This window comes from Psammomys obesus, unplaced genomic scaffold, assembly GCF_907164565.1.
Source record: "Psammomys obesus unplaced genomic scaffold, mPsaObe1.curated_primary_1811, whole genome shotgun sequence".
In the NCBI taxonomy this organism is placed as follows: Eukaryota; Metazoa; Chordata; class Mammalia; order Rodentia; family Muridae; genus Psammomys; species Psammomys obesus.
Genome location: NW_026596131.1, coordinates 11,540,888 through 11,559,352, shown reverse-complemented (window position 1 = coordinate 11,559,352; position 18,465 = coordinate 11,540,888). Strand labels below are relative to the sequence as shown.

General features: G+C 47.3%; 1 protein-coding gene across 1 annotated transcript in view; it reads left to right on the top strand.

The window, feature by feature from the left end:
- The first annotated feature begins 1,889 nt into the window (after positions 1–1,889).
- Positions 1,890–18,465, top strand: part of Srp68 (signal recognition particle 68) — a 29,659-nt gene continuing 13,083 nt past the window's right edge. The window contains exons 1-8 of the mRNA XM_055592300.1: positions 1,890–2,076; positions 4,028–4,094; positions 7,047–7,160; positions 9,564–9,759; positions 12,159–12,241; positions 12,474–12,583; positions 13,251–13,333; positions 14,327–14,467. Of these exons, the coding sequence (XP_055448275.1) occupies positions 1,890–2,076; positions 4,028–4,094; positions 7,047–7,160; positions 9,564–9,759; positions 12,159–12,241; positions 12,474–12,583; positions 13,251–13,333; positions 14,327–14,467 (981 nt within the window). The remainder of the gene's footprint in view (positions 2,077–4,027; positions 4,095–7,046; positions 7,161–9,563; positions 9,760–12,158; positions 12,242–12,473; positions 12,584–13,250; positions 13,334–14,326; positions 14,468–18,465) is intronic.

Here is an 18,465-nt window from a genome sequence, read left to right as displayed (position 1 = left end):
TAGGTGGATGCTGAAAACAACCCAGATCCTCTCGAAAGAGCAACCAGTATTCTCTTAACCGCAGGCCCAGTCTCTCTTGTTCCTTTTGCTCCTGAGCTACATACTCTACAGGAGTCGGCCTCTGAACTTTGGGGTGAGGTTCTCCTGTTTCCACATCTCACCAAAGCAGTGCTGGGGTTGCAGATGCACACGCCTGTGTCTGGGTTTTTGCTTGGGTTCAGTCTTAACCTGAACCTGGCTGATGCAGCAATTGCTTTGCCCACTGACCCATCTCCCGTTATGTATATTTTTTAATATCTATTTTACTGGGGTTCTTACCTCTACGTCCCTTCCAACCTTTATCCAGCCTAATACTTTCCAAGCCCCTAACACTAGAAGGGAGAAAAAGAAGGTTAGAGGGGAGAGGGGCAGCGTAGGTCTCTTTACTACTTCCTGCTGGTTAGGGACATAGTTCCTTGGGAAAGTCCAATCGTTTCAGATATCTCCAAGTTCTCATCAAACTGCGTCAACAGCAACCAGGAGCAGCAGTGGGAAGAAGCAGCCTCCTTCTTCTTTCTCAGAACCCCCTGCCCCCATCTCTCTCTTGGTTCTGGCATTTATTCCCTCTCCAGAATCCTCAGAATTAAACTAGCAAAGAACATGCCCTTCTCAGAACCTGCACGAGGCAAATAATCTGCTGCTGTGGACAATGTAAAGTAGCCCGTACCCACACCTGGGATTAAAACAAAAACACGTTTACATAAATGAGTTTGTTTGTTTTGTTTTTGAGATAGGGTTTCTCTGTGTGGCCTTGGCAATCTCGGAACTCATTCTGTAGACCAGGCTGGCCTCGAACTCACATCGGTCCACCTGCCTCTTCCTGAGTACTGGGCTTAAAGGCGTGTACCATCACTGCCCGGCACATAACTGAGTTTTTAAAAACATCAAAACTTCCAATACACCCCTGTCAGGTTTGCCTTTTCTAGACAGGACCTCTTGTTACCTAGGTTGGCCTCAAATGTAACTATGGAGCCAAAACTGGCCTTGAACTCAACACCGTCCTCCTCGGTCTCCTAAATGCTGGTGTTATACGTATGACCTACCATGCCCATTCTAGTATCCACTGTAAGTGATTTTCCTCATGTCACAGATGAGGAAACGGGTTCAGAGTGACACTGAGCTACTTGCCCAGGGATCTCTGCACCCACAATGATTGGCATAAGTCCCAAAGCCTCAGGATTGAGACTCCTGGAGCGCCCAACCACAAAGATTCCTACACGTCACCCTTAGACTGACTAGATGGTCACACAATCTAGACAAAGCCACGGGTTTCAAGGTCCTTTTGCATACGGGCCATGCTTTTCACCATCGACCTCAGGGGGGAAAAAAAATGTGTAGGAGCGATTTCATACAAACCAAGCGCTCCCTAGAATGGGAAACCTCTTTTTCCCCTGGTTGAAAAGATTTACAATTAGGACCCCAAAGTGTTTAGGCTTTCGCTTCCCCCCTCCCCTCCATTTTTCTGAAATACGGTCTATGCAGCCCAGACTGACCTCGAATTTGAGGCAATCCTCCAGCCTCACCCTCCCCAGTACTGGGATTAAAGGCGCCCGCTACCACCTTCTGGATGCAGGAAACCATGATGAGCGCGGGCGTCTTTCTCTAGTCCTCCTGCCGTTGGCGGACTAGGAGGTGGGCTAATCCTCAGGAGCGCCGGGACCTAGCTACAAGCCACCGGCTCAGCCCGGGACGCACAGGCGCACGCCAAGCCACCGCCAAGGCTTCGGAAGACCTGGTCGGCGGCCGAGTCCATCAGTGTACCGTCGGCCCGGCCGGCAAGGTGCCGCTCTCTCCCACCGCTGTTCGTCTCGCCTCCCCCATCCCGTCCTGCTTTGCGGCGCAGGGGCAAGATGGCTGCTGAGAAGCAAGTCCCGGGCGGTGGTGGTGGCAGTGGCGGCAGCGGCGGCGGCGGCGGCGGCGGCGGCGGTGGCGGGAGCGGTGGACGCGCTGCCGGAGGAGACGAGAATAAAGAAAACGAACGCCCTTCAGCCGGATCGAAGGCAAACAAAGAACTGGGGGATAGCCTGAGTTTGGAGAGTATCCTGGAACAGTGGCCTAACTCGCAATGACTACGTGTCGATCTGGAGGGCTGGGGGCGGGAGAGGCAGCGGGTGCCGGCACCCGGGCCGCGGAGGTCGAGGCGTGCAGTTTCTCTTGCTTCTTCACTTTTGGCATTCACGGGTCCAGGGCTGGCCTCTCGCCCGATCTTTCCTTGCAAGCCCCTCTCCTTCCAAGCTTTTTTCCCCAAGTGGTTGTAGAGATGTTGGGCAGCTTCCCTCTGTTTCCCCTCAGATGTCCAGTTGGAGGGCTGAGCTAGGATTGACGCTCTAGCCACCCCGTAGAGCTCCTGATTGGTACCGTGAGCCACTGGACTGTGGAGAGGAAAATTGCGGTCTTAACATTTCAGTGTAGGGCTCTTGTCGGACAGCTGTCGGGTACTGGTGAATAAAACAGCTAGATGCTTTGAAAGTGGAGGTACAGTGCTCCCGGGAAAAGCTGCTTGTCTGTTTTGAATATAAATTACTTTAATTTGTTAATGTCATGTGTGTAGTTTTCAAAGTAGGTCTGGTAGGCATTTTATCTTGTTGGAGCTGGAGGAGTTACTCTTTCGGGTGTACGAGTCCGCGTAGTGGTGTGGGTGCAGGCGCCGGTGTGTGGCAGGTCAGAGCTCAACTCGCCTTCCTGGTTTAAACCTTCCTGAGACGGAGTTTCTCATTAAAACTGGAGCTCACTACCTGGGCTAGACTGGATGACCAGTAGACCCAGGGATCTTTCTGTCTCTGCCTCCTCAAGTGTGGGATTCCAAATGCACAGGGTACAACTATGGGCTCTGGGGAATCCCAACGCATGTCCTCAAGCTAGGATAGCAAATTCCTATACCGCCTAAGCAATCTCCCCGGCCCTCAGGAATCATTCTCTAGCTTTTATTTATATATCATTCGTGTTTGCAATAGTAGTATGTGCCTTTTTTGTTTTGTGTGTTCTTTTAAATATTTAATTAAAAAAATTATGTGTGTGTTTGCCTCCTTGTATACATGTGCACCACATGTGTGCCTGATGTCCACAGAGGTCTGAAGAGGGCTGGATCCCCCGGAACCAGAGTTGTAGATGGTTGTGTGCCTGCATGTGGGTGCTGGGAGTCAAACCTGGGTCCTCTGGAAGAGCAGCAAGTGCTCTTGATCACTGAACCATCTCTCCAGCTCATTTGTGTGTGTGTGTGTGTGTGTGTGTGTGTTTTTGAGACAAAATTTTGCTCTGTATTATCTCAGCCTAGCCTTGAACTCTGTGCCTCCTCTCTGTACGTTCTGAGTGCTGAAATTTTAGGCATACACCATTACTGGAGTCCCTTGTGGCTTTCGGGGATGCAGATCAGATGGAGATGATTTAGAGGAATTCCTGAAATCAGACATTCATCTTTTTGTGTAAAAATCTCGTGGATTTGTAGCTTTGCTTTTTGATCTGGTGGTATCATTCTTAATACATGTTAGAATGCCCTAGTTTTGTTCTAAACTCCAGGAGGAGGAAAAGCTTGAATATCTTTCCTAGAGATTGTCTCATCTTGGTTGGCAGGTGCTGCTTACAGGTTTCGGAAGCATTGCCGCTCTTAAGGAAAGTTAAATTTGGCAAGCACCAATGGCGTATAGATGTGTAGTTGGCACCTGACATTTATAAGCAGAGTCTGTTTGAGTGAGTGACGTGTGAGGTCCAGGTGGACACCTCAGAGGCAGCGTTTAGAACACAGCAGCTTTGTTCAGTCTGCTGGCTTTCAGACTCCCTACCAGCACTGTCCTCCCTTGTCTGAAAATAATGACAGTTGGGAACCATTCACTTTTCTGTAAACTTAGCTTTGTTCTTTGACAAGACAACTGTTGAAAAATGATTGCGCCAGAATCTCGCAGTTAACGTGCTCGGGCTCCTACAGGGCTGTAGTGTGCCTTGACCTATTGGATTCTTACCACTGTGAGCTTTTCCTTGATCTCGGCTCTAGTTCTTCAGATCATTAAGGAGTCCCAGCAGCAGCATGGCTTACGGCACGGAGACTTCCAGCGGTACAGGTCAGTGTCCTGCTCACCGTGTGTGGCAATAACTGGCATTTCCTAGTGTAGCTGCTTGCATTAATTGCCTGCTTTCCCTGCTGTACTGGAAAGTGTGGCTACATAGTCTGGCATTATAGTGAGTCTTCAAAAGGTATGTATCCTAAGTTTAAACTTGTATGGGGGCTGGAGGGATGGCTCCGTGGTTGTGGTTGAAAGCACCAGAGGACCTGGGCTTGGTTCCCAGCCCCAGATGGCGCACACTGTCTGTAGAGTCCAGTCTCAGGGTGGTGAAGGCCCCCATTGGCCCCTGCCAGCACTGCGTGTGTCCAGTGCACAGATATCATTCAGGCGAGTGCTCGTACGCATATGAAGTAAAACTGATTTGTTATGCTTTGTGTGCATGCTGAGGTCTGTTGTGGTCTTTGATTAAGGAGGCTGGGAGATTCTCCCAGCAAAGTCACTCTTTTTTACTTTGTAAAATTTTAAGTATTTTATGAGAAAAACTTTGAAATTTGGTGAATGTGCATTCTTGTTAGGCTCAAAGTGTGTTCATGTGTGTTTTGTGTGCACTCATAGTATTCAGTTGATTTTATGACATAAGCTAATGTTATTTTGATGCTTGAATTGACTCAGGCTTGGTCAGCAGAAACCCTTTCACGTGGGCTCTTTGACATAATTGACCTCAGTCTCTCCTCTCTAAGCCAGGCATACTATAGGCTTATTCTTGCATATAACAGAATGCACCCTTTTCAAATGCAGCTTTATTTCATTTTTATTGGAATAGAGCCCAGGGCTGTTGCATGCTTGGCAAAAACTTTATAACTAAGCTACAGCCCCACCTCAGCCCATCCATTTTGGGTATGGAGTTTGGGTTAGTTGTTTTAAACCAGGGAGTACAGAAGAGGGTGCTGGGTCCCCTGGAGCGGGAGTTTCTGCTGGAGGTGGTTATGAACCACCTGAACTAATGGGAACTGAACATGGGTCCTTTGGAAGAGCGGGAAGTGATCTTAGCCACAGAGCCAGCTCTCCAGTCCCTTCTTTTTTGGAATGTTTTTATTTATTTTGTGTTCATGTGTGTTTGTATGTGGGTATGTGCGTGCAGAGGTGCACCTGTGGAGACGGCTTGGTTCCCTCCTTCCACCATGTGAGTCTCAAGGGTAGAACTCAGCTCACTGGCTTGGTAGCACAGTGCCATCTCCCTGGCCCCTATTCTGGCCTTATTGATGACCTCCTAGGAAGACTTACTATGGTTAGAGGCCATGTGGAGTAAAGTGAGGAGGCAGAGAACAAGGAGGTCAGGAAGTTCTTCTCTGTAGTTACAGAATTCTTTATAGTGACAGCTCTACAGTCGATCTGCACACACAGGAGTTTGCCTGTGTGTACATGGTGCACCCTTGTCCCTTTCCACAGTCCAGACCGTGGGTAGCTCAGGTCTCCTGCAGCAGCATAAGCTGGGAAATGTCAGTCTGTCAAGACTGCTTTCTCACTGCAGGAAATTATTTTTTTTTAAATAATTTATTTAATTTTAATTTATGTGCATTAGTGTGAAGGTGTCAGATCCCTTGGAATTGAGGTTACAGGCAGTTGTGAGCTTCCATGTGGATGCTGGGAATTGAACCCAGGTCCTTTGGAAGAGCAGACAGTGCTCTTAACCACTGAGCCATCTCCCTAGCCCTAGCAGGAAATTCTTAAATCATTCTTTCCATGTTGGGTTGAGCTTGTTCATTGTCCGATCACGTGACTTGAGCAGTGGAGCTGTTTGATTGGGTGCTGCTTGGTGACAGTTGGGAGCAGCTCCACCCCACAGTTTCCTCCTGCAGCAGACTCTCCTGCAAACGCCTCACCAGGCTGCCAGTGAACAATACGGGTCACTGCTGTCCTCGCGGCTCTGCACTGTCTTCCGCTCTACAGCAGGCCGCACTTCCACAGAGCCACAGACGCTGTCTCGCTTTCTTTTTTTTTTTTTCTTCCAGGAGCAAAAGTTGAACTGTATACAGCTGGGATACAGAGTTAATAAAATGTAACTAATAATAAAAACTAAAATTAAAAAAAAAGTTGAACTGTGCTCTGATGTGCTACCTGATCTAACGCTTGTCCATTTCTTCACTCTTTAGGTAGAGATTGTAGTTACATACCCTTTATTTGGTATCCCTCCAATCCAGGGCACAGGACCAGCCCCCCCCTTTTTTTTCTTTTGAGTTCCACATATCATATGAATTTATAAACTATTACAACAGGGAACTAAAATGAATGACCAGAGATAAGCAAATATAATGGATGTTTTGATTTCAGGTTTAGACTTTAGTACTTATTTATTTGGACCTTTTTGAGATGGGGTCTTATATAGCTCAATCTGACTGTGTAGACAAGATCTGCTTTGAACCCCTGCTCCTCCTGCCTTCATCTCTGAGCATGGTGTGTGCTCTGCCATGCCTTCATCTCTGAGTGCTGTGTGTGCGCCGTCATGCTGCCTCTTGTGTTTACTAGTCTGTCCTGGAAGCTTTTAAGATTGATTCTGGGGGCCAGAGAGGTGGCTCAGCAGTTAAGAGCACTGACTGCTCTTCCAGAGGTCTTGAGTTCAATTCCCAGCACCCATATGGTGGCTCACAACCATCTGTAATGAAATCTGATTACCTCTTCTGGTGTGCATGAAAACAGAACACTCATATGCATCAAATGAATGAATGAATGAGAGAAAAGACTAAAAAGAAAAAAAAAAGAAGCCCAAGTGGGGAAAATATAATCTTTTTTTTTAAATTGTAAATTAGGTTTTAATTCATGGGTCTGTGAAATTTCGCTGTTTGCTGTGACAGCAGTCATAATGGCCGTGTGTGTTAGTTGTTTAGCTGTTGAACAGGTGACACGATGTCAGTAGCCACCATAAACCGTTTGCCCTTACTTTAGTATAGACTGTTCTGTCCAAAGTCTTCCCGCTTGGCTGAATGGATCTTGTTTTGTGTTTCATTGCAGGGGCTACTGTTCTCGAAGACAAAGACGTCTGCGGAAAACCCTCAATTTTAAGATGGGGAACAGACACAAATTCACTGGGAAGAAAGTGACCGAGGAGCTCCTGACTGATAACAGGTACCAGGCTCGAGTTGGTCCTGCCGTCACCGGGACTCAGCCGTGCCAAGCAGCACAGCCAGCCCTTGAGTTCTGTCAAGTGTCTCTGAGCAGAGCAGCTCTGTGGGTGGCTGTGCTTTACCCTCCTACACTTGGAGGTGAAGAGACATTCAGCAGCTTGCTTGAGAGCTGTGCTGGGGGCCGGGCTGTGGTTCAGTTGGTGTAGGGTCTGGCTAGCCTCCACAGAACTCTGGCTGTGATCCCCAGCAGCACAAAAAAGGATGAGTAGCATACACCCTTGATCCCGTTGCTTGGAAAGTAGAGGCTGGAGGATCAAGAACTCAGGCTCGTCCTTTGCTACTTAGTGAATTTGAGGACAACATGAACTGTATGAGATCCTATCTTAAACTGCCTCCACTCTTCCCAAGAAAAGGTCAGTCTATGGAGTAATGTGTATTGAGTGTCTCCAGGGATGAGTTCCTTTAACTTCAGTTTGGACCGAGTGGCTTTCTTGCTGCCTGTGTGTATAGATTGGGTTTGGCTGGAGAGGTAGTTTCCATGCAAGCTTGTGAACTTGAGTTTGGATCCCTGCACCGCATTAAAGAAGCTAGGTAGGAACCCAGCACTAGAAAGGACAGTCCCTGCGGTTTGCTGGCCAGCCAGTTTAGCCAAGGCAGTGAGCTCCAGCCTCGGCAGGCAAGAGAGCGCTCTCAAAGAATAAGATGGAGACAGACGATAGAGAGGACGATGCACACACAGGTGCATATACTACACACACATATTTGTTTCATTCATTTAAGTATTGTTACATTTTGTGTTAAGGGAAGTATGATAGATGAGGTCTTCAGAGTCTAAAGTATAGATTCTCTACAAAAAAAAAAAAAAAAAAAAAAGTCATATAGCCAGGTGGCGCATTCCTTTAATCCTAGGGTGGTAGGCAGAGGTACCAGGATCTCTGAGTTTGAGGCCAGCCTAGTTTACAGAATGAGTTCCAGGTCAGCCAGGCTACACAGAGGAACCCTGTCTTGATACCTGCCCCCTAAAAACAAGACAAAAAACCAAGTCTGGTCCAGAGTATCGCAGGGCTGACCTATCCCATGCTGGACACAGAAGAGGGACAGGAGGCAAGGCATGGCTCTTGTTGAGAGCTCTTGGTGCGATGGAAAACCAGGGCACAGTGCCGACCATCTGCAGGCGTGGAGGGGAGAACTGAGCTGGGCGTACTTGATGGGGAACAGGTGCACATGCGTGGAGGGCCTTGAGGGCTTTTCAGGAGAGAACCGCGTGGCGAGTGTGAGAGCACAGAAGGAACTGAAGCTCTGGACAGGTGACCGTGCTTGTGCAGTGGGAGCCTGGTGACAGGTGTGTGGTCAGGAAGCTAGAACATGAAGACCATGACGGAAGGGAACAGGACAGAATGATGGAATCTGAGGAGGTCTAGTTAAGAGTCCGAAATGAAAGAAAATTAAATTTGCTTCTGGTAAAGGTTCTTGATTATTTATTTTTTAATGTCAGAGGTTAGACCCAGGGTGATTCTGCCAGTGAGCCAAAACTTTGGCCCCAGAGTCCTTTGTTTTGATTCGACAGAGTTTTGAAAAGATTATGCGGTGGAGGCCAGCTATTTGGGAAGCCGAGGCCGAGGGTTCTGCTTAGTGAGTTACTGCCTCAAAAGGGGGGGGGGGCGGGGGGGGGTTGGGGGGCTGGGAACACAGCTCAGAAGTAAAGAGAACACTTTGCCATTATCCATGAGGCTGGCTCTAAGTCTAATTTCTATTAAAAGAAAGAAGGAAAAAATAATCAGACTGCAGTTTAAAGATTCCTGAGGATCGTGGCAGCCTTAGGTTACTGAGCCCTCAGGAAGTGCCTCCTGTCATCTGTGTTAGGTATATTAGTGCAGAGTGACATGCAGAAAGGTGAATATTCCCCACAGGCACATGGCTAGGGAGTGAAGGCTCTGGTTCTCCCTGCAGGCCCTAGTGCAGGTTCAACACCCCAATGTAACTATCTCTTTGAGGTTTTTGTGTGTGTGTGTTTGCTTTTGAAATAGGGTCGCACTTTGTAGTCCAGGCTTTCCTGAACCTAGAATCCTTTTGCCTTAGCCTCTTAAGTGCTGGGATTACCAGTGAGCACCTCCACACCCAGCACAATGCCTGGCCACTTAAGTGCTTGCTTTCTAACTGGGTCCCATGCTAGGCTGGCCTAATCTGAGGTGGTAGAGACTTTTCAGTGAGATATACTCAGTAGACACTAGAGAGGTGAGTTGGAGCTCTAGTTGGAATGCTGACTTGGGACTTGCTCTGTGAGGGTTCCTGAGGGAGGGGCAGAAGGGAGAAGAAAAGCTGAGAGACAGGTATTGTGCCTCAGAGACTGCATGGGGTCTGGTCTCCGGCCTTTGTTGTTCACTCTCCCAGCTCTCTGGTGTAGGTACTTGCTGCTGGTTCTGATGGATGCTGAAAGAGCCTGGAGCTATGCCATGCAGCTCAAACAGGAGGCTAACACGGAACCCCGAAAGCGGTTTCACTTGCTGTCTCGCCTTCGCAAAGCTGTGAAGCATGCCGAGGAGCTGGAACGCTTGTGTGAGAGCACCCGCGTGGACGCCAAGACCAAGCTAGAGGCCCAGGTCACTGTCTTTTCTTTAAGATTTATTTATTTATTATGTATGTATACTCTATCTGCATATAAACCTGCATGCCAGAAGAGGGCACCAGTTCCCACTATAGCCGCTTGTGAGCTACGTGTGGGGTGCTGGGAACTGAACTCAGGAGACAGCAGCCGGTGCTCTTACCTACTGAGCCATCTCTCTAGCCTCAGGTCACTGTCTTAACATCCAGTTTCATTTCACTGTGGAGATTTGACACATGACTTAAAAAAACTGCAGCTAAACAGTGGAGTTTCTGACATTATGCTTCGACAGGACTCCTGTGGCTAGGCATGTGCTCTGCCACTGAACTAGAGCTCTGATTTGTCTTTCAACAGATGAGTTGGTGTCACTTATTTTTCAGTTCTTGGTTTCTTATAATTAGCTCTAATCGTTTGATTAAAATTAGGCTTCTTTTAGTGTATAGGTGGAAAAGTTTATATTTTATATTTGGAAAAGTATTGCCCGAGTATTGATAGATAATAAAGGTTACACTCAGTATTTTTGAAGCTATTCTTGTGTGCGGCCTTCTGCCTGCTTGTCCGCACTCTGTGCCGAAGGTGACAGACGCTAAGGGTTAGATTCAACTTGGTTTCGTTTTTATTATCTTATGTGTGGATATTCCACTTGCATGTATGTCTGCACGAGCATGCGTGCGCCACAAAGGCCAGAAGACAATGTTGGTTCTGAGTAGCAGCCAGTTCTGAGCAGCCCTGTAGGTTTAGGAGTTGGACCTCGGTTCTCTGGAAGAGCAGCCAGTGCTCTTGACCACTGAGCCACCTCTCCAGCCCTGCCTTTTTTTTTTTTTTTTTTTTTTTTTTTTAAGTAGGGCCTTATGTAGTCCAGGCTTAACTTGGACTTACCTTTTAGCCAAGACTTCTGAACAGCACCAAGATGTAATCACGTGCTCAGCTGTTTTGTTTGGGGAGCGGGCGGGAGAGTGCCAGGCTTTTCTCCAGGTTGGCATCACATACACCCTGCCTCACTCTTGAGCGCTCTAGGATTTTGAGGTGTGCACCGTCATGCCTGGCAGTACTGAACTCTAACCAAAGGAAGAAAGGTTATTAGTGTGTCTTGTGTGCGTGTGTGCACAAATGCGCGCCTGCAGAGGCACGTTTGTGTAAGTAAGGAAAAGGAAAAAAAACAACTTGGGGGCTGGAGAGATGGCTCGGCAGTTAAGAGCACTGGCTGCTCTTCCAGAGGACCTGAGTTCAACTCCCAGCACCCACATGGTCCCTCACAACTGTCCATAACTCCTGTTCCAGGGGATCTGACACCCTCACACAGGCGTACATGCAGGCAAAACACCAATGTACCTAAAATAAAAATAAATTATATTTAAAAAAAAAAAAAAAACAACTTGGGATTTGGGCTCCTGGGATCAAACTAAGGCTTTTACAGAAACACTTAAGTCTGCTGAGCATCTCCAAGGCCCAGTATGGAACCTGTGATGTTTATGCAACGGTCTAGAAATTGGTTATTAAGTGAAATGAACTGACCAGATGTCCTTGGGGGTAAGGTACTCTGCCCTGAGCTATGCTTTGGGTTTTGAAGTTTGTTTCGAAGTTCTCTCCAGGGAGAGAAATGAACCATAAAAATTACCTATGTATCACACTTTATAATTTTAATAAGTTTTTCTCTTTAAAAGTCTACTTGAGCCAGGTGGTGGTGGCCCATGCCTTTAACCCCAGCACTTGGGAGTCATGGGGAGCTCTGTGAGTTGAGGCCAGGCTGGTCCTCAAAGTGAGTTCCAGGACAGCCAGGGCTACACAGAGAAACGTTGTCCCAAAACAAAACAAAACAAAAAATCAACTTGATGGGTCTAGAGCATTGGCTGCTCTCCTAGGGGTCCTCTTTGATTTCTAGCACCTGCATGGCAGATCACAACTGTCTGTAACTCCAGTTTCAGGGGCTCTAATGCCCTCTCTGTACTGCATGGGGACCAGGCACACATGGTATACAGACATATATGCAGACAAAGCACCCACATCTGGATGAGAAAGAAAAGTCAACCTGATACCAAGGCATGCTGGTTCACATCTTTAGTCCCAGCACTCAGGAAGCAGAGGTAGGCAGAACTCTGTGAGGTCAAGGGCAGCTTGGTTTTCATAGTGAGTTCCAGGCCAGCCAAGGCTACATAGTGAGACACTATCTCCAGAAGAGAGAGATCAGTCACCATGCAGTGCTATCAGAGTTAGAAGCCATCAGGGCATGGGGCTGGAACATCGTTCATTTGTGCTGAAGCAGTTCTTTGTGGGCTAACCCTGAAGTACAGTGGTGAGCACCGCCTAGTGTGTTCCTTCCACAGCACCCCGAAAGCAGCAACAACAGAAAGCAACCTGAAAGCACCGGGCTTAGCTGTTCTCTCCATCCTCTTACAGGCCTACACAGCTTACCTCTCAGGAATGTTGCGCTTTGAACATCAAGAATGGAAGGCTGCCATCGAGGCTTTTAACAAATGCAAGTAAGTCCTCCGGTCCCGAAGCAGTGTCTGGCGTCCGTTACAGCCACAGTGAGGCTGCAGAGCCCTACAGCTGTCTCCCTGGAACTTAGGGCAGTCTGTTCATCCTTATGATATATCACGCTGGCAGTAAATGCCCTCAGAGTGTTGCGCTTTGGTTTTGGCCACATGGTTCTTGCGAGTTTGTTTTCTTAAAATGTGGCTGCCATAATGTCTGCCGTTTCTGTGTTTGCAGAACTATCTATGAGAAGCTTGCCAGTGCGTTCACGGAGGAGCAGGCTGTGCTGTATAACCAGCGCGTAGAGGAGATCTCACCCAACATCCGCTACTGTGCATATAACATTGGTGAGCAGGCCACGTGCACTGCTCCTCGCCTGTCTGGGCTTGCTGGGAGGCTTGTGTGACTTTCCCTGGATTTTAATGTCCACCGTGGCCTGAGGGTGTTTGTTGGTTTGTTTCACACACATGACAACGGTGAGCTGTGTCGGTCCCACAGCAGTCTGTAGACCTCGGCTCTTTGGCTTCTGTTGGTCCTGTAGCTTCTCTATGCCCAAAAACAGTTAGCGTTTCCAGTCAGTGCCATCTGACTGCTTGGAGCAGTTTCAGGTAAACGGTGAGATTAAGTGAAAGATCAGAGAGCTTTCATGATCTCTGTGACATGAGAATGCTGTGCTGGGAGCTGAGCCACCCAGCCCCAGCAGGGTAGTGCTGTTGACCTACGTTAACAGACCATAATTTCCCAAAGTCTGTAATCAGTGTCAGGGCTCAGCCTGGCACCGAGCGCTTGAGAGGTTAGCCCAGTGTGCAGCCAGGTAGCCACCACTGTTACCAGTGCTTTCAAGGCTCCAGTCAGGTTCATTCTGAGAAGACTCATCCTCAGAACAGATGGTGTGGAGTGCTCACTGCGGTGTGGTCCGCCTCACTAGAGGGGAAGGGACTGAACTGAGTTGAGTGGTTGTCAAGGAAACACACAAAACCCTAAAAGGTTTCCTTCTCTCTCTTTGTCTGTCAGGGGACCAGTCGGCCATCAATGAGCTCATGCAAATGAGACTGAGGTCTGGGGGCACAGAGGGGCTCCTTGCTGAAAAACTAGAGGTAATTTGAGATATACATTGTAAAAGGTGATTTGAAACAGCCTAGATATGCCGGGCGGTGGCAGTGCACGCCTGTAATCCCAGCAGGCTAAAGGCAGAGGCACAGGTCTCTTGAGTTCGAGGCCAGCCTGTTCTGTAGCACAAGTTCCAGGACAGCCGGGGCTACACAGAGAAACCCTGTCTCAAAAAAAAAAAAGTCTACACATAATGTCTAATTCAGTCCCTGGAGATATTTATTATCTATAAATATCTGTATCATATATCGTATATCTAGATATACATCCACATACACACATACACACACACACACACACACACATACACACACACACTCCTTTTGTAATTCTAGTTGGCCTGAAAATCACAGAGATCTGCCTAGCTCTACCTGCTGAGTGCCAGGATCAAAGGCATATATCAGTACACTTAATTATAATGTATCTCTGCCTTGTCTGAGTCTTACTCTGTAGACCAGGTTGGCCTTGAACTCATAGAAATCCACCTGCCTCTGCCTCCAGAGTACGGGGATTAAGGTGTGCGCCACCATTCCTGCAAACCTTTTCCCTAAATATTTTACACGTGTAACGTGTGTGTGTGTGTGTGTGTGTGTGTGTGTGTGTGTGTGTGTGTGTGTTTGTGTGTGTTTTCAGGCTGATTCTATAACCTGTACTGATCTTGAACTCATGAGAGTCCTCCTGCCTCAGCCATAAGTATTAGGAGTACAGATAAGAGCCATTATATATGGCAGTCTTTTTTTTTTTTTCTTCCTGAGCAAGTAACAGATTCATAGAAAAAGTATAAATGTGAAAACTACAGGGAAGAATTTTGACTTTCCATAAACTAAAATTCATGATGCCAGGGAAAATATAAAACAAGTGGAAATTCTGTATGCTCTCGGGGTGTACTGTGTTGGTTGGATAGACAGCTGACAGGCCCCACTCTCCTCACCTGTCACAGGCCACAGTGAAAGCTTTCCCCTCTCACAACGACTTTGCAGGCCTTGATCACTCAGACTCGAGCCAAGCAGGCAGCTACCATGAGTGAAGTGGAGTGGAGAGGGAGGACTGTCCCGGTGAAGATTGACAAAGTGAGGATCTTTCTACTGGGATTGGCCGACAACGAAGCTGCTATTGCCCAGGTGAGGAGGGCGGACCAGGGTGTTTTCGTCTGTGTGTTATATCTGAAGGTCATCTATAATTCACCATGTTGTCACTTGGGTGTTCCCCCAAAATACAGATTATCTTAAAGCTGTTTAGGAGTTGGTAAATCTAGGGATGTCTTTTTTGTTTTGTTTTGTTTTAATAAAATCATTGCGGAGTCAAATAACAGGGAATTAGGCTTATTGGGTAGATTTACAGTGACAGGGGAGAAAGGTGCTCTAAGAGGTTGGCTCACGGAAGAGGGGCACACTCAGGCCAGCAGGTGGTGCAGTGGCTCTTAGATTCCCAGAGTGTGACCTGCTGCCCTCACCTCCTTGCCCTCAGGGCCACCTCTCATTCCTGGACCATTCAGGAGTGCCTGGGTGAGCCAGAATGTCTTGTTCTGTGTGTGGTGTAATGATTATGTACTTGAAGCTACTTACTGACATAATTACCTGCTGTGGCTGTGAACAAGCAGATGTAGCCCCAAAGATAGAGATCCTGGAGAACTCCTAAGGCAACAGCGACTCCTCCACAGGAGGCGAAGGGCACCTTTTAAAACAATGAGCTACTGTGGCCTCTCAGGTCAAGAGTTTCTAAGGCCTTGAAGTTACACGTGTACCCCAAGGTCACGGATGGGACACGGAGGCTGCATTGCAACCTGCGTTGATGAGTATACTGAGCATCCAGACTTTCCAGCCACTTTCTGGTTCTGGTTTTGCAGGGCTGACATCAGACCCAGGCCCTAAAGCATGCTAGCTAATCCCTCTGCCATGGAGCTATACCTCAGTCCCTTTCCATGGTTTGTTCTGTTTGAAGTAAGTTCTCAACCTGAAGCCTGGAACTTTCTAACAGAACAGACCAGGCTGGCCTAAAACTCAGTGGCTGCTGTAGGTCAGGGGTAGTTGTTGAGCAGCTGAAGGAGTCTGTGTTGTACATTGCTCTGCCACTTTCCTTTTCTTTACTTAAAGCAGAACGATAGTTCCACAAAGTTCATTTTTCTTAACCTGCAAGACTGGAGAACTAATTTTATTTTAGTTTTTTATATTTATTTGTTTGTGAGTGGGACACACACACAAATACATGTCTGGGGTTTTTGTGACTAAGGGCTGACGTCGGGGTAGACACTCCTAAAGCATGCTGTTCAGGGGCTGGGTATAGCTCAGAGGTAGTGAGTACTCATGCCGGAGACCTCAGTTCAGTCTCTAGCACCAGGAGGAAAAAGGTAGTTCAAGATTGATCAAAGTTTTGCTGATACTGGGAAGAAAAAATAAATAAAGTGACCATATTCTAAACTTGAGTAAACAAAATCCAGTCAACCGTGTCAGCTAATCTAGTCACTAGTTTAAGTGTGTGTGTTTATAGTATTGAATGAATACATTCCTTATTATCCTTCTCCTCACACAGATGATAGCAGCTGTCCCTCCAAAGCCTATGTGTTAGCACACTTGCATTGCGTGTGGCTTGTGGCACCCTAAGTGATGATGCAGTAAAGCTTTGGTACATGAAGTAGTTTTGTTTGTCTGGTTCTGGTTTTGCAGGACTGAGATCAGACCCAGGCCCTAAAGCATGCTAGGCAATTGCTCTGCCATGGAGCTACACCGCAGTCCTTTTCTGTTTGAAGTAGGTTCTCATTCTGAAGTCTGGAACTTTCTAATAGAACAGACCAGACTAGCCTAAAACTCAAGAGAAATCTCTCTGCCTGTGCCTTCTGAGTGCTGGGATTAAAGGCGTGTGTGTCATCATACCTAGCTTTCTCTGTGCTTTTTTTTTTAGCTTTTCAGCTTTTTGACTTTTGAGACAGGATTTCTCTGTGTAACATCCCTGACTGTCCTGGCCTCTAACTCAGAGATCCACCTGTCTTTGCCTCCCAACTGCTGGGATTGAAGGCCTTCTTCCATGTTTTTAATTACTATTGAGAATATATTTTTCAAACTAACAACACTGTCTATATCTTCTAAATTTTTATTATCTATCTATCTATCTATCTATCTATCTATCTATCTATTTATTTATTTTACCACATGTGGCGTCAGGTGTATGTGGAAGTCAGAGGACGGCTTCAAAGGAGTCAGTTTTCTCCTTCCACCCTGTGCTTGCAAGGGATTGAACTCAGCTCTATAGGCTTGGTGGCAGGCACCCTCTAGTCCTGTCACTAGGGTGGCAGAAGCAGGCAGGTTTCTGTGATTTCAAGCCCACCCAGGGCTACATAGTGAGACCCTGTCTCAAAATGAAATAAATGTTGGTGTTTTCTGAATGGTGAATGTCTCCTGCTCGGCCTCCTGCTCTGCGTGGAGGAGAGCAGTGCAGTGATGGCCACTCAGGCTTTTCTGCACATGCTGGTTTCTTCTGGAAAGCTGCTTTTCAAGAAGAAAACAAGCTGTTGGTACACTTTTTAACTCCTATTTTCTCTGGGGTTCCTTAAGCCTCTGCCTCCCTTCCAAGCCCCCCATCCTAGGTAGGAGAGAAAGAAGGTTGGAAAGGACAGGGGACGTAGACCTCTTTAGACTTAGTTCCTTGGGGGCAGTTTCAGTGTTCATAGCCAGGGTATCCAGCAGTCCAGCTAGCCAGCAAACGCAGCAATCTTCTTTATTCTCAGAGTGTCTTTTGAATCGACCTTCTCTCTCTCAGAGTGAGAAGGTCTCCGTCTCCCTCTTTCCCTCTTTCCCTCTTTCCCTCTCTCCCCCTCTCCCTCTTTCCCTCTTTCCCCCTCTCTCTCTCTGTTCTCTGTGCTCTGGTATTTATACCCTTTCAGAGTTTTCAGACTTAAACTGACTGCAGCTGGCAAAGACCACACCCCTCTCTGAGCCTCATGAGCCTGTTATCAGCTGTGGACAAACTAAAAGCTACTCCATATCACACTTGAGATTAAAACAAAAACATACTTACATAACAGAACTGAGTGTTTAAAGAAACCAAAATTTCCACTACAGTCAACACATAACTTTATAGTAGGACAAGCTCTGTAGTGAAGTCAGTGCTCTGTCTGGTGACATTTTCCAAAGGTTCCCCAAGTCTACCCAAGTCCTGGATTGTATATACGTGAGTGTGCACTCTGTGTTTGAGTACTGTGGTGTATGCCACTATGAGGAGGTCAGAGGACGACTCTGTGGAGTTGTTTTCCTCTCACCTTTATGTGGGTTCTAGGGATTGACCTCAGGGTGTCAGGTTTGCATTGCTGGGTGGTAGGCTCCTTTACCTCAGAGCCATCTTGTCAGCCCTACTTTATTTTGTTTCTTTGTTTTTTGTTTTTGAGACAGGGTTTCTCTGTGTAGCCTTGGCTGTTCTAGACTCCCTTGGTAGATCAGGCTGGCCTCAAACTCACAAAGATTCACCTGCCTCTGCCTCCTTGAGTGCTGGGATTACAGGTGTGTGCCACCGTGACGGGCTTCCTGCTTTGCTTTTTAATCTTGAAATTATATAAGTGCTTCTTCAGACAGAATTGAGTGATCTTCTCACTGGACTCTCTCACTGTATAGTGTTGCTGGCCTGGAACCCTGTGTAGACAAGGCTAGCTTCTAACTCCGGGATTAAAGTGCCACCAGGCCCAGCCCCTCCCTCCTCCCTTACTGAGCATCATTGGTACCCATCTGTGGGAGTTCCGTCAGTGGTTCTGTGTTGAGGGGGTCTAGATTTTAGCCAGCATTTCGTGCACCTGAGGCTTTCACTACTCATGTGTTGCTGCTCCTCAGCAAATTGGACGTTACCAAACACATAAAGTGTTTTTCCTGCACAGGTAGAAATGAGATCCAGATACACCGGCAATAGTGGACAGGTGATTTTTGTTATCCTCCATTCTGGAATAAGTGCTGTCTATGTCTTTGAAATTCAGGCTACTTAATCTCAGTGTTCAATATCCCAGTTGGTATTGGTCCCCTTTGCTGTCTAGGAAATAGGTAGCCCAAGCTGATTTCTTTCCTTCATGACATTAAAATACTGAAGCGGCAGTTGGAAAGCATAGAAGGGAGAAGTACCTGAGGAGATAACATACACCATC